Source organism: Nematostella vectensis, chromosome 5 (genome assembly GCF_932526225.1).
Source record: "Nematostella vectensis chromosome 5, jaNemVect1.1, whole genome shotgun sequence".
Taxonomy (NCBI): Eukaryota; Metazoa; Cnidaria; class Anthozoa; order Actiniaria; family Edwardsiidae; genus Nematostella; species Nematostella vectensis.
In genome coordinates this window covers 14,881,860-14,896,570 of record NC_064038.1, presented here as the reverse complement: position 1 = coordinate 14,896,570, position 14,711 = coordinate 14,881,860, and the positions used below count along the sequence as shown (strand labels likewise).

The 14,711-nt window shown below is 39.3% G+C and overlaps 1 protein-coding gene across 1 annotated transcript in view; it reads left to right on the top strand.

The window, feature by feature from the left end:
* LOC5502251 overlaps positions 1-14,711 on the top strand; it is a 108,897-nt gene that overhangs the window by 8,072 nt on the left and 86,114 nt on the right. The window contains exons 8-10 of the mRNA XM_048727654.1: positions 3,484-3,731; positions 6,983-7,082; positions 10,277-10,430. Coding sequence (XP_048583611.1) covers positions 3,484-3,731; positions 6,983-7,082; positions 10,277-10,430 — 502 coding nt within the window. The remainder of the gene's footprint in view (positions 1-3,483; positions 3,732-6,982; positions 7,083-10,276; positions 10,431-14,711) is intronic.

Below are 14,711 nucleotides of genomic sequence, written 5' to 3'. Positions count from 1 at the left end.
TGCATACGTAATTAAAGCGTGACAAACAAAGCGACAAGCATAAAATACCTCACCATGACTGCAATAAGACTTTTCTGATAATTACTTATTAAAAAGAAAAACGTCCAAAAGAAAAAAAATAAGAGTTTTGCATGTTTTTATTCAATTAACAAGCGATACTGGCAGAATTTTGTACAGTTTTAAATTGTAATTAAACAAAAAGCTTGTTCAAATTGTCAAAATTCGCTTATTTTCAAAGCCTTTGTTCAACTACAAATTTGATCAAATAAAAATACAAATTATGCAAGAACGCTGAGACATTTGCGATATTGAGGCCTCTCACCGTAAGCTGTTCTCCTTTTTAGTAAAAGAGAGTATTGAAGTGTAAAAACTTACTCTGGTTTTCACAACAGAACACAGGATTACCGACTCAGAAATCTATTTCATGTAACCATAAAAAAAATATAATCGGGACCCAAGAAATCGTGGATTTATTTTGCGCAACTACATCTTCGAATAACATCCACGAGCGTGGCTACAAAAGAAGCTTTGCGTCGGATTGCTCCGTACATTTGAAGCTCCAGCTCTTTGCAGATAGTGGGAAGGGTGGCCACTGAAAGAAAGATGAGCCTGGACCTGGAGTACAAGTGGCACAAGTCGATGCCGTTCGCTTCTATTGGGTGATTTAGTTGGCATTCATCTAGGATGGCAGCTCTCGTACGAAAGTAGGCGGCTGCCTCCTCCGCAGCCTCTACTGGCTCCGCACCCTGTGTTATTTTCGGGGGAAATACACCTGTACATGGCCCGGTAATAGGAACTCGCTGATTTTATCGGCGTTCCCCTGTATAGAGAGATGCAGCTTGTTGATTCTATCACTTCATTCCCAATTAATGGTACGCCCCCCCTCCTCCCCCCGACTACTTTTTGGTGGTGGCCAAGCTTGCCGGGGAGGGGGACTGCGATAAAAACAGACGGGGGTGATCGTCGGCAAAATTGATTGTAACCCGTTAGGGATGGCACTTTAGGCGTGGTCAACAGAAATAATTTCCTCTAAGAGATGGAAAATTGGGTGAGGTCGAAGGAATTTTTGCCCGTAAGGGATAGCAGAATCGAAAAAAAAAAAAACATTTAACACCCCCTCAGGAATAGCAATTAATCGAATTTTATACCCTAAGAGATAACAGAATGGGAAAAAAAACGTTTAACACCCACTTAGCAATAGCAGTTGGTCGAATTTTACACCCTAAGAGATGACAAAATCTGAAAAATCCTCCAACACCCCCAAAAAGATGGCAGTTGGTAGAAATTTTATACCCTAAAAGATATGACGATTACCCCCGTCTACATTTTTAGAGATCCCCCCCCCCCCGGACAAAGATATGCATTCCCCTTCTTTGGCAAACTCGCATTTGCTGTATAGTGTGTGCCGGTCTAACCAAGCCAAGCGTGTATAGCCTTTCACGCACTGGACAGCTGAATAGCTTTGTGGTAGGCTCTTCCTTGCTGATGACTGCGGGTTCTGGCTCAGCGGCGTTCGCCCTGCGCTCTACAGCACGCTTGATGTCATCGAATTCACCGTCACTGAACGAGCCCGGTAACGTTGAAATCGATTGGTTAGGATGCGGCTTGAAGGCTCTCTCTCCTCTTCCCCTCCCACTCCCCTCGTTTTTCATTTTTGCTCAAATCCAAGATGGTGGCTAGAATACACCGGGTAAACGCCCCCCCCCCCCCCCCCCTTATTGAAGGCTTTTCAAATATTATTCTTTTTTCAAATGGTACCTATGGTTGAGCAAGCCACACCTTCCCCCCTCCTCAGTCCTCTGGTCCTATGATCTCCTGCCTGAGACTTTGTCAAAGTAAAGAAGCGCTTATAGAGAGTAATTACCTGCTTGCAATAAGCGTTTACTGCACCTTACGCGCAATGATAGAATCCTGCGTTGTCTTGCTTGTAGTATGCCGATAAAGTGAATAGTGAAAGCGATTTTTTTTACTGGCTAACAAGCCAATCGATTGGCCAGGACAAAATTTGGACGGCTGTTTATCCCGGCCAGACAAATTTTGTCCTCCTAGTGCGATTAGGCCCTAAGTTAACGCGCGAAAAAATGAAAACAGAAAAGTAACCTCAAAATTTACCTAGGAAGCTTTTTTGGACATATGCTCCCTGACAAGAATGGAATTTTTTTGGTAGTATTGAAAACAATGGTAAAAAGCATCAACTGTTACTTTTTCTTACTTTCTTTTTATAACTCAATTTACCTGGGAAATGGAAATTGGTTGGTTATATCATAAACAATAGTAGAAAAGCTTCAACTGTTATTTTTTCTTGATTTCTTTGTATGAACGCTTGTTGAATAAATTATAACTCCTCGAATTTGCATAACCACACGACAGCAGAAGATGGTACGCGTTTCTAGTCCACGAAAGTAGGGGACTAAAGAAAATATTATAATGCTTATAGAACGAAGGATGGATAGAAATAAATATAGGACGATTTAAGAATAACTTTCGTGGGAAAAAGTTTGGAGATGCTCATAAAGCGGAAGAATAAAGAACCGGAAGTTTTTAGTGCCGATAATAATTATCATGCATGCGGATTGTACTTTAAAATGTTATGAAAATATAATCTTGAAGAGCATATAAACATCAGAGAAACAAGAATATTTGATCAAATACCAGTATTTTCAAGAATTATATTGCATCCTTTTTTTGGGAGTTTTAATTGTTATTTATAAGTTTTTGGTAGCGAGGCATTAAAAAGTGTCGGCATTTGTTTATAATTAGGGTCAAGTGGGGGTCATATTTAGGCTTGTAAAAAAGTCGGATTTTATTTGCCCCTAAATTTTATTTCACATATCAAAAGTAGAAATGATGCTCTTTTCGATGAATGCAAACATTTTTGCCAAATCCACATCTCATCGGCGATATTACACGATCATTTCAAGGCTTTTCAAATTCATCTAAAAACATAAAATAAAATAAAATCGCGTAAAATAATAAGGTGCTGACAGAACAGCTTATCTTTCAGCCTGGGAGTTCCTTATTATCCATTCTTTAGGTTTATATAAGCTGCAGTTGTTTTATCACGCGTTGCGAACCGGTTTTTAGTCTTTTTCTAACAACCACGAAATTGTATCAAATCCGGGTGCGGGAGACGAAAAATTACTTCTCGGCTTCTATCGCCAAAAATATTTATCCAAATTGCTTCAAACTTTCACAGGATACCATGGTCAACCATACCTATTACCAGTTTAATTTTGAGCTAGGGCACCCAAACTTCATTTTTCCGAGAAATCTCGACGAACTCAGACCGCTGGTCTTAAATCCTTCAATCGGCTATACACCCAAATCATATCGGGTCTGGCATTCTTATAATTTTAGTTTCATTTGGAGTTTTGGTCGCACGCAACTTCAAAACCGGTACTGGACAAGTTAGAGACCACCAGCAATTTGTTTAGAGAGAAGGTGTGAAATAAATAACGTGCTGTTTTTTTTTCTATAAAATAGGTAGGTATCTATTCTTAAAGAGAAGGGCATCTTCTCCCAGTCTGCTCCTCTCCCCAGTCTTCCCGGCCGGCAAGTGGCGCTGTTTAAGGTTCTGGTACTACATTGGGCTCGGCAACACCGCCGAACTCCGCATACGCATGAGGCGTGAGGGTAATGGGACCGATGTCCAGCTTAGCACTACTAGTCGACGAACCAAGGAATGGACTTATGTGCAGTTATCGAAGGAAAAGATGGCACACACAATACAGGTAATGCATAGAGTTACCCTAAAATACAGAGGATATAATACCAAAAGAGGATATAATACCAAAAACTGGAAATCGACTCTGCCAAATTTTCGTCTTTAATAAGACTTCTTCAGGGCAGACTTCTTCAGTCTGGAGGGATGTTCTCTTTGAAGTGTATACACAAATTATGTTGCATCTGGATGATCCATAGTGTTTAATGGGCAAATAATAGCAAATAAAAAGCTAATCAAGGTGTGCAAAAGTATACCATGCTTTATGAGGTGTCTGTAAAAATTTACATAGCTTCAAACACCAGGATTCAGCCATACATACTTGAGCCACTGCGGGTTCAGATAACAGTCATGCGCGTCGAGCCTGGAGCACCATGAAAAGCTTCTTGATAAGTTGTTGACAGGTTTTGGACAAGTTTGGACCAATCTTAAGATGATCAGCAATAAAATAGCTACAGAATGCACTCGTGTCTTGTGTCTACACTTGTGCACTTGTGTTTTAAATGGCACTCAAGGTGAAAGTCGAATACTGTGGAGGGAAGAGGTTTGCCACATTTTTGCTGGAACGTATCACCACTGAGAGCCTTATCCTAAATATACAAAAGAATTGCTCATCTCTTTTGGATTTGGACCAGAAATCCATTAGAATTAGTTACATAGACAAGGACCATATCAATATTTGGGTGACCTTAAATCTCGCTCGGCCAATCTCTTGGAGGCCTGGGTCTAAGGGCTTTTCAATACTTGTGTGATAAAGATTTAAACAAGCGATAAAGTTTTTTTGACACATTTTTTCCTCGAGTCTCAAATTGAAAGGAATCAGCATTTTTCACCATGTTTTCTGGAGATCAGGGAGCGGGAAAACTTTAGCTTTTCTAAATATGGGCATCAATGCCCATATAAGGCAATGTATACGAAGGACACTATCCGTGGGGAATATGTTTGATATGGAATATTTTGTTAACGTTACGCCAACGATGGTTTCGCCCTTACAGAAATAATGAGATCTGCACAAGGCATTCCAGATCGGGACTAAAAAAAAGGTATTCATCAAAGCTAACGAAGTAAATTCCCCTTATCCCAGGGAGCTACGCAAGATAGACGTCCCGCCCAACTAAAGCGTGCAGAGGAGAATGTCCAACTCATCTATCCGCAACCTAGCACAAGCGACTGCAGTCCTTTTGAGTAAAAAAATAAAGAAGTTTGTGAGAATCTGCAAGTCTTACAAATTCGATTAGAGAGCGCTAGCGAAGAGCTAAAGAAGATAAAGATTTCGCGCCATTATCTGCAACAAGAGCTCGCCTATGTGCAGTCTGCCATACTTTAGGCCATACTAAAACGATGTGTAAAAATAATCCCTGCTCTTCTAGAAGAGCATGTAAAATCAGGGACGAGAAGCATCCTGAATTCAGAAGCAAAATACAGCAGCTGCAACGAGACATCAAACTGCTGAATAAACAAGTCGCTGACGGGGAAACATCAAGTCCCTTAATAGTGCTAGACCGGGCAAAATCGTCATTCATTGCAGTGATGCGTCAAAGAGTGCGCATGCACAACCCCAAAACCTTCGGCAGCGGAAAAGAAATGAATTAGATCGAGAATTGTTAGTCTTACAGTAGATTTCATGACTGGCAGGAAACTGAAGACTGGCGTTTGCCACAAGTGTTGGAACAATATAAAACTAACCAAATTGGTTCTTTGATAGCTCAAGACTACAAATAAATGACGATAAAAACATTGCTTAATTTGGTGCAATTGAAGCAACGCTTACATTCGCGAGTTCCTTATAATGATTGGTTACAGTTAGACAGCTAGATTTTGACTTTTCGTGATATGCACTCTGGCTATCAAATTTGTATATTTATTTGTGAGAGCTTGGGGGTAACTAGTACTACATGTATAAGAAGTAAGTAATAAAAGTACAAATTTCGGTTTCAGACTGATGGCGGACTGCTTTGTTTATTTAGAAATATTTATTTCTCGTATTGATTTTGACAATAACTTGACACGAAAGTAAAGACCTAGTGTATGGGAACCATCCTGATATGTGATTAAAATCAGGAACAACTCTCTACATATATAAACAGAACTTCACAGTAAATTCCGTTCGTTTAGTTATTTTCCAAAGTTGTATCCAAAGAGGCTAGGCTCTTTTCCCAATTTCTCCTTTTAAGCAGCAGATCACGATTACTTCTGCATATGTATGCGCTTGTGTTGTGTACACAGAAATCTAAACGCTCAAGTTCACTTCGAACGCTGAAATTCGAGGAGCGCTGGCTATCCACAAGATACCGTTCGTAATCTTTCTCAATTACCCTCTTACAAAGAATACAAGTATACATTAGCAGAGTAAAAACGAAGGAATGTGCACTTGGAAAGTAGCAGCATTAAAGGGCGATGCTGGAATGTTAGTTTTGCAAGACGAAACCTTAACGTATTTCGCGTGCTGAATATGAGAAAACCCATGCAGAGCGGTCTATTTTTCTTATAAATGTAATCCTAACTTTGTTATATGAACAGATCTACCTTCCTTGTACGGTAAAACTTAACCTAACCTATATAAATAGATCTACTTTTTTTATAAGGGTAAATCTAAATTCCTTATATAGGTAGATCTTTCTCGGCTTAACCTGACTTCTTTATATGAAATGAAGTAGCCTCCTTGAGGTCTTTACCAGGAAAAGGAAACAGAGACGTAAGATTCTTCACTCCGCGTGTGAGAGTGAGAAGGAGAAGCAAGCAAAGGAAAGAACAGAGAATAAAGGAACGGAAAAGTTTCTTTACTTGCTCTCCGCTTGCTTGGCCTTCGTGTTGATTTTCACACGAACGCAACACGAGCCCTTTAGTCTCCGCTTCCTTTTCAGTCTCCGTTTTCTCCCCTTGAAAACCCGTCTTTATAAAAGTAAAACATCTTTCTATTAGAGACCTTAAGATACCCCGATTCGAGCACCCGGGTACAGGTTGCACCATTTTGAACTTATTAAATGATGACGTTATCGCGATATACCCTAAAAGCTACTCGTTTTTACGGTGTAGCAGCTGGGGTCTACACGTAAGTTATCTACATATACACAAACGGGAAAGGCTTTCGATTTCTTTCTCCTTTTTTTCACCAGTAAAATACGTGAACTATCGTATAAATACTATTTTAAACGATTTTCAAGATGGGTTTTTAAGGTCTCTATTGATAAACCCTTCTGTCGGGTGTCGAATGGTCCCTTATTGTCATACAAAACATGACGACTTTTGGTATCATTTCAGGTCATATTTGAAGCGTTCTCAACCGGTCCAGCGCTAGCATTAGATGACGTGTCATTCCTAGAGACACAGTGTGAAGACATGCCTTGGACACCTTATGCGGGTAAAACCAACCATTCTCAAGTTTCTATGAGTACTATGTTATATTATAAAAAATATGGCAAGTAATCTAGCGCCTGGTGGAAAGGGCTTAGGGAAGTGCCTTATTTTTTAACAGATATTCTGATAAATTTCATACCTCTTAAAAGTCTGGTATTTCAAATTTTGCCTCAGACCCTTTAAACATTGCGTCCTGGTGAAGAAAGCCATAAGACGGCTTATCGCTCTGTGGCAGCTAAAAAGCGGTGTTACAACTGCTGATATTTCGTTTATTTACTGTGCGCTGATCAGATCGTCTATCTAATATACTTTGTATTTTTCGCTGGTTTACGTAAACATCTTAATGATCAATATGAGAACATTTAGAAGAGGGCCTTAACTATCATCTGGCCTGGAATGAAGTATTGTGATGCTCTAGCACGAGCCAACATCACGACCTTAAGACAGACGTGTTTATAATTAATAACTAAGATTAAGCATTATCATCATCATTGACATCGGCGTCAACGTCGTTGTCGTTGTGTTTTTATGATATGTTTTTTCACTAATCGAGAGCTCGTAAAACCGTCAATTGGGCTTTTTGATTCTATTGGTATAGAAATATGGTATAGCTATGCGACTTGGTTTTTGTGGTCATCGGGCGGGTACCCTGTGGTATTATTCGCCAGCCAGCCAGTAAGTCAGTCAGCCGGGCAACTCCCAGGCCCCACTCGGTCTTACGCTTTTATGTGTATTTACCGCCTCACTTTAGTGCTTTAAAGTTCGTATGTTAACAAAAAAAATGTAGCTTGAAAATTGTATTTAATGAGTAAAGATGCGGACTCAAATGGGCTAAAGTCTTTAAGGTACCGTTCTGTCTGAAGTACAAGCTGATAGTAAAATCTACCCGAGTTTTCGTAAATCCCGCCCATCGCAGCAGTTAAAAAGAGGACTATAGAGGCTCTACACTACCATTCTGCTAGACTTTCTTCACGTCTATATATATGTAAGGAGATCCCGAGAAAAAGGGCCTTTGGATTGTTTCTGCTTTCAGCTATAAAAATCATTCACTGGCGTCCATAAGTTCCTTGCTAGATGAAAGTCGACATCTGAAATGTATTACTATATCACCTATTTTTGGAATGCTGTTTCATACATTATGTTTCTTTGCAAGGGCAAAGTTTTTCAGAATATAGCTTTGATACAAGTGGTTATTAATGAAACTTCTATAAAGGGAATGGGTTTTTATTAGAGCAACGTACTTAAATTTTATAAAGATAACAAAAAACTTTTTTGTGCTTTTCCTATAATAAATCTGTAAAGAAAACAGTCTTATATCATATTAAAAGGGAGAAGGGAAAAAGCTAGGAAAGTGCTCAGTCAAGCTTTGTATTATTGTTATATATTTCTAAAAGTAGAGTCACATTTGTTTTAATTAGAGTCACATTTCTCCCTTTTCCACTCCCCATTGACTTTTTTTTTATTTGTTTATCCCTTCCTCTCTACAACTAACATAGGTCAATGAACATGGTTCAGTTTGAAATTAGAAATTGGAATTAAGCACTTTCAGTAATTTAAGATTTGCGTTTATTGCATTTATTTTTGAGTAGCCATTTTGGGTAAATCCCTGGCAGGTACCCAGGAATTTTCTTGGGAGGTGCGAAATCCGAAAAAGTGGACCTAGTTTATCTGAGGGGGAGGAGGGTGGGGGGTGGCAAGGGAGTGAGTTTTCTGATTAAAAAAGTGGACCTTATTTTTCTGGGCAGCTGGGTGAGGAAATTTTCAGATGAAAGTTTGAACAACCCCGAAAGAACAAAAAGGGATTTTTTTTATCTTCAACGGACGTTTATTGGACGTCTATTGACAGGAGGTATATTTGTGGAGTTTAATTTCAACACATTCTTCTGAATAATCAGTTGTGGCATCTCAATCTTTGGAATGCTGTTACATTCTTGACATATTCATAACAAGATCAAAGCTTGTTTAGAATGCTGCTTTGACAAAAGTAATACATAGTGAAACTTCTGTGAATGGAAATAAGAAAAAAAATACTGTCTGTCAACTAAGAACGCTTGAACTTTTACAGCATTTTTCACACCAAGGATTAGCATTTGTTAACTTTCATACTGCATATTTAATGTTATTGAAGGAGTGCTTTCTTGATCCACTTGGTGGGGCCAATATAATTCATAATTACATTTCACATTCTGAATCTCATTAAAAACCCATTTTAAAGACACCCAGATCCCCCTAAAACTACAATGCTGGCTCTGCTTTTAAGCAGTGCCTAAATCTATATATTAAGTAAAATAAGGATTTTGACTAGCTGTAAAACATTTCCCCCAATTTACCGAGGACGGGAAGCATGAATCCTGCTAATCCTCAGACACTTTCGAACTTTTCATTGTTCTGCCGTCGCTTAATCGGTCAAGGGTTGTAAACATCCTGAGAAAAGCTCCTATTCTCACCCCGAGCGATTGTCCGAAACCTGTAGGTTAAACGCACCCGTTCCATGTAAAAGACAATTGAAAGCTATTGGCAGGGAAAACAGAAAACTATCTATCGGAAACATTTTAACACTGCTTCTTCATTGGATTTGGGATTTAAGACTTCAAGCTTTTTACTTGAGCCTTTTAACGGTTAGAGGTCTTCAGCATGAGAGCTATCCAGGCGCTTTTCTGATTGGCTGAAATTTCAATCACAGGACAAACGACCAGACTAGTTATTCAGGCGTTGATGGAGGTACGTACTGTGGGCTCACAAAAACAAGCTGGAAATCGAGCCTACGTAAATTTGTGCCTTTCGCTAAAACACCCAGTTCCTCTATTCGGTACAGCCAGAGGCTAAAATAATCCCGAAATAAAATGGTCCCCTCTAAAATCACACAGTGGTGTTCAGGCGGAAGTTCAATTTAAAAAAAAAACATTCGCGAAATAAAACCCAAGAAAAAGTGCAGATATGCATGAGACAACGGCTTAAACTATCTGTATTCGAACACGACTGTACGACTAATTTGGGAAAGCTGTTGCAATAATCTTGAAAACGTTTGGAAAATAAAACATTAAATTTATTTTTTGGTGGTTGTTTTAATATTCGTTCTTATAATTCTACTTCCAACCTGGTTAAAACAATAACAGAGCTATGGCTGACAATGGCTGTTCAAGTTAAGTCCAAAAGGGTAATACTACGCAAATAGCAATTAACATCTTTATTCTTCAGAATTTTTACCTCCTCTGCGTTCAAAATGCAGCAATAGTCTTGGAATGCAGGACTTCAAAATCCCCGACTCAGCAATAACAGCCTCTACAAACACAAAATACGCGCGTGGTGGCCGATTGCACTTCGAGAGTTCGTGGCCGATCTTATTAACAGGGTGAGTCGTCACTTTACCATCCCCATCACAGGCGCGTGCCTAGGGAGGAGGAGGGTGAGTCATCACTTTTCCATACCATAGACATAGATATATATTTATCAGTAATCGAGTACCCAAGCATGTACATGGGTGAGTCTCCAAAAAGCAAAAAGGAAACGTTTGATGATGTTATTTTCAATGGCGTCCCTTAACGAGCCTTTCGCTTGGGAATGTGTTTACTTTTATTGCTCTAGAAAAGCTATTAAGAGCGACACTGCTGTAAGTTGGGTTTCGTGTTCGTTTTTTCGTCCCTTTTATTCTCTCATGCTGGGCATTTATTTGAGATGCCTTCCACGCCCGTTTTGCATATTTGGTAGATACTGTTTTCAGGTGTAGGGTCTGGCATGGCGGCCTGCTTTTGATAAAGGTTTCTAAAACTTAGTTTGAGTTTAGATGCGGCTGCCCTTTGGGTCCGTGTAACATTCCGCCATTCAATGTTTTGGAGATTTTAGAGTCAAAAAACAAAAATTGAACGTGATCCTCATGTTAAACTTCCCTTATAGAAAGAAAACATAAAATGCACACCTTTTTTTAATTTTTACTTTTTGTATTTCTTATTTTGCGTATTAAAATTGAAAATGAAAAATCTAGTCCGTGTAACAATCAGTTGGCTTTTGCGTCAATTGCTTTTTTCACTTGAATCAGAAAAAATCATTAGAAAAATAAATGGAAATTCATAATTCCTTTTTTTTTTCATCGCAAAAATTTCTATTTTTCACCTGTAGTCTTCCAAATTCTTATTTAAACAGAAACATATGAAATTTATTAATATCGACAATTTTGAAATAAAAATTTAGTCACTTGCGGTGACAATAAAAAAGTTTATCCCGAGTAAGGCTTTATCTTAATATACTAATAAAATTGTCTTATGCGAGCAACATCGGGCGCCGTGCCTGTTGTCTGAAGTGAGGTAATCGACACATTGATATGGATTTCTCCGGCCGCGTTTGAGTGATTGAAAAATTAAAAACCGATCAAGGTTAATTACATTACACATTTATTCCGTCTCTTCTAGTCCAGTCAATCTATGAAATTTTTATGGCCCGGGTGGAACTTATTGCAATAGAATTTCTCTCAGCGGATTTGGAACAAGTGATACAACCTAGTTAACATACTAAAAGTCCCCAAAAATCCCTTTGGTGGAACATCTTAAAATATGTGATTTTTTTTCCATTTCGGAGCAAATCCACACCGTACCCGCGTCGTTAAAACGGGAAAAAAAATAAAATACACGTCTCAATCAGTACATTAAAAAGGCCATTGGTCAAAGTTGATTAAAGACAATGTTTGAATATCGAAGCAAAGCAAATTGCCCCTATTTTTTCTTCTTTTTATCAATATTTCTGCATTTCAAAAACCACAGGGTACCCGCGCCGAAAACCCTGAAAAATTGAAAATACAAAATTTAAAAGGTCATTGGCCAAAAATTATTAAAGACACAAATTAGAGTCCGTGTTTTATTTCTATTTTAAATATTTTCTCCATAAATGTATTTCTGCAATCTTCGCACTCGCGTCAGTGACTGAAATTTCTCTAGAAAACAAACTTATATGTGACATCAGCTCAGTAGGTAGCCTATTCAATACATGTAATACAGCGGTGATCTGGAACACTTTTGTAATTTCTTGAATTATTACACCGGCCTAGATAAAGCTACTTACACTTCTAATGAAAGTGAACGTCTAGCTCTAGCTCGATTAGTCCAGAATTGTGACAAGTCTGACCTTTGCACTTTCCAAACCTCACACTACAGTCTAGACCATTCTTCTTGCAGGTTCATCTTCTGGTGCTGCAATCCGATTAGCATTTGTATCGCATTATATTTATCAGCGATCATTGAATGGTCCAGTGCGGACAGACTTGCTTCCAACACACGGATCGCTACTAGAAATGGTGCGGTGCAAATGCACAAATTGGATTGCATTTGCTTTCTTTAGGCTGGTGTAAAACCTCAAAAAACACAAAAGTGTTACTGATTACTAGAATAGTCTTCTAAAGCTTTATTAGACAACAAAGATGACCAATGGGGGGTCATACGTAAATGGGCACAGGGTCCATGCAGGACGTATACCCCTAAACAAACAAATTGGAAATAAAATGAATATAAAAATAATTGTGTTGGCAGTCACAGATCCGTGCGATGGACCATGTACAGGGTAAGTCTACGTTGAATACATTGGCAAGTAGGGTCTGTTAATGGTTCTTCAGGAAATATTTATAAGCGCAAGTAGGCCAGAGAACGTATTGAACTGAGTTAAGTTACATATTAGATTCTATGGTTTTACAATACGATTGAAATAAGATGCTTGAATAAACGTAGTTGTTCTACAAAGACCCGGAGATAAAGTTAAGGTTGGGATCAGGTTACGAGTACGATTATGATTTACATTTCGAAGTTACACTAGTTAGTTACACTAAAAAAAGATTAGGTCTTTCACCTCTCCTTTGTAGACCAAGGGTAGTAGATAGAGTTTTAGAAGTCGCTCTTTATAGCTCAAGTCTCCGATCTTGGCTCTTAGAATTCAACAGGTGGCTCGCCTTTTAACTCGTTCTAGGAGAACATTTTAAGTCTTACGCTGCCGGGGGACCAGACTTCAGTGGCGAAACATAGCTGCGACTTGACAAGGGACAGGTATAAAGAACGCCTGACCCTGTATCTGTATTTAGGACAAATGTCCTCTTGAGCAGACCAATCATTTTGTTGGCCTTGGACACCACAAATAGAATGTGGTTGTCCTATGTGAGATTGCTCGATATTGTGCCCCCGAGATCTTTTTCAATGTTGATGCGCTGAAGACTTGTGGTGCCAAGATGATAGTCCACCAGTGTGGGCAATTTCCTCCGTGAAACTGTCAAGACTTAATGAACACTTGGTAGCGTTAAACTTTATATTATTTTTCGTCGCTTGTTAGACTTGTCAGCCTAGCTACTGAGTTGCTGTCACTGTTTCTATACAAATTTCAGTAACTGATGCAGAAACACATTTGTGGAGAAAATATTTAAAATAGAAATGAAACATGGACAAGTTGCTTCATTTCGATACTAGAATTTGTGTCTTTAGTAATTTTTGGCCAATGACCTTTGAAATTTTCTGATTCAGGCTTGAATTTTCAAATTTGTTTAGTGTTTTCGACGCGGGTACCCTGTGGTTTTTGGATTTCAGAAATATTGGATAAGGTATAAGAAAGGGGCAATTTGCTTTGTTTAGATATCAAAACAGGGTATTTAATCAACTTTGCCCAATGGTCTTTCAAATGTAATGATTTAGACGTGTATTTTATTATTTTTCCGTTTTACCGACGAGATTACCCTGTGGTTTTGCTCCGAAATGGAAAAATCACAAATTTTAAAATGTTCCACCAAAGGGATTTTTGGGGACTTTTAGTAAGTTAACTAGGTTGTAACACTTGTTCAAAATCCGCTGAGAGAAATTCTATTGCAATTAGTTCCACCTGAAACCACAGATTGACTGGACTATTCGGCAATGTTTTGGAAGAGAAACCGCCACAGGACACATGGCAATGTGGCCATCCCACCCTGGTGCAGAGGGGGCTCGCAAATGAAGTGCAACTGCTAGGGGAAAGTACATCCCAAGTCTGAATACCACTCCAGGCCGTCGCCCTCGCCTTCGCTAAAATACGACCCACTTTAAATTTTCGGCCGCGACCCTGAAAGCAGCCCCAGACCTGAACTAAGAGGATCGTGGCCCGTCGGTAGAGATGTACTAAACTAGGTCGCCTTAAAAGCATCAGGCTAATGTACATTTTAAACGCATCGGATTTCCATCGACCCATCATAGCCCTGATCTGCGAATCCGAATAACCCTTTTCGGACTCGTGACTCGCCACTCCAAAAGCCATGGCTACTATCGTACTTTGGCAATATGCAAAGGCAACGATTCAATTCTAAGGAAAATTGGGTCATGGATACAGGACTACAATGGGATAGAAAAAAGAGGTCCTGGTTGGAGTCCCCTCGCAGCGCAGTAATCCAGAAAAGCGCGCTCTGGGCAGAAGTTGGTCGACGGCAAACGCGCAATTGTTATCTTGAACGCCCTATTACTCGTGTCATGCTTGGAATGCGAAATCGTTATCACCAGTTACTAATCTCTTCGCCGATTTTGTATGCCGCAAAATCTCCGAGTTAAACAGTAGTTTATATACGAGGCAGTGGATGTGACGGTGGACGTGGCGGTGGGGATGTGGCGGTGGGGATGTGGCGGTGGGGATGTGTGAGTGGGGA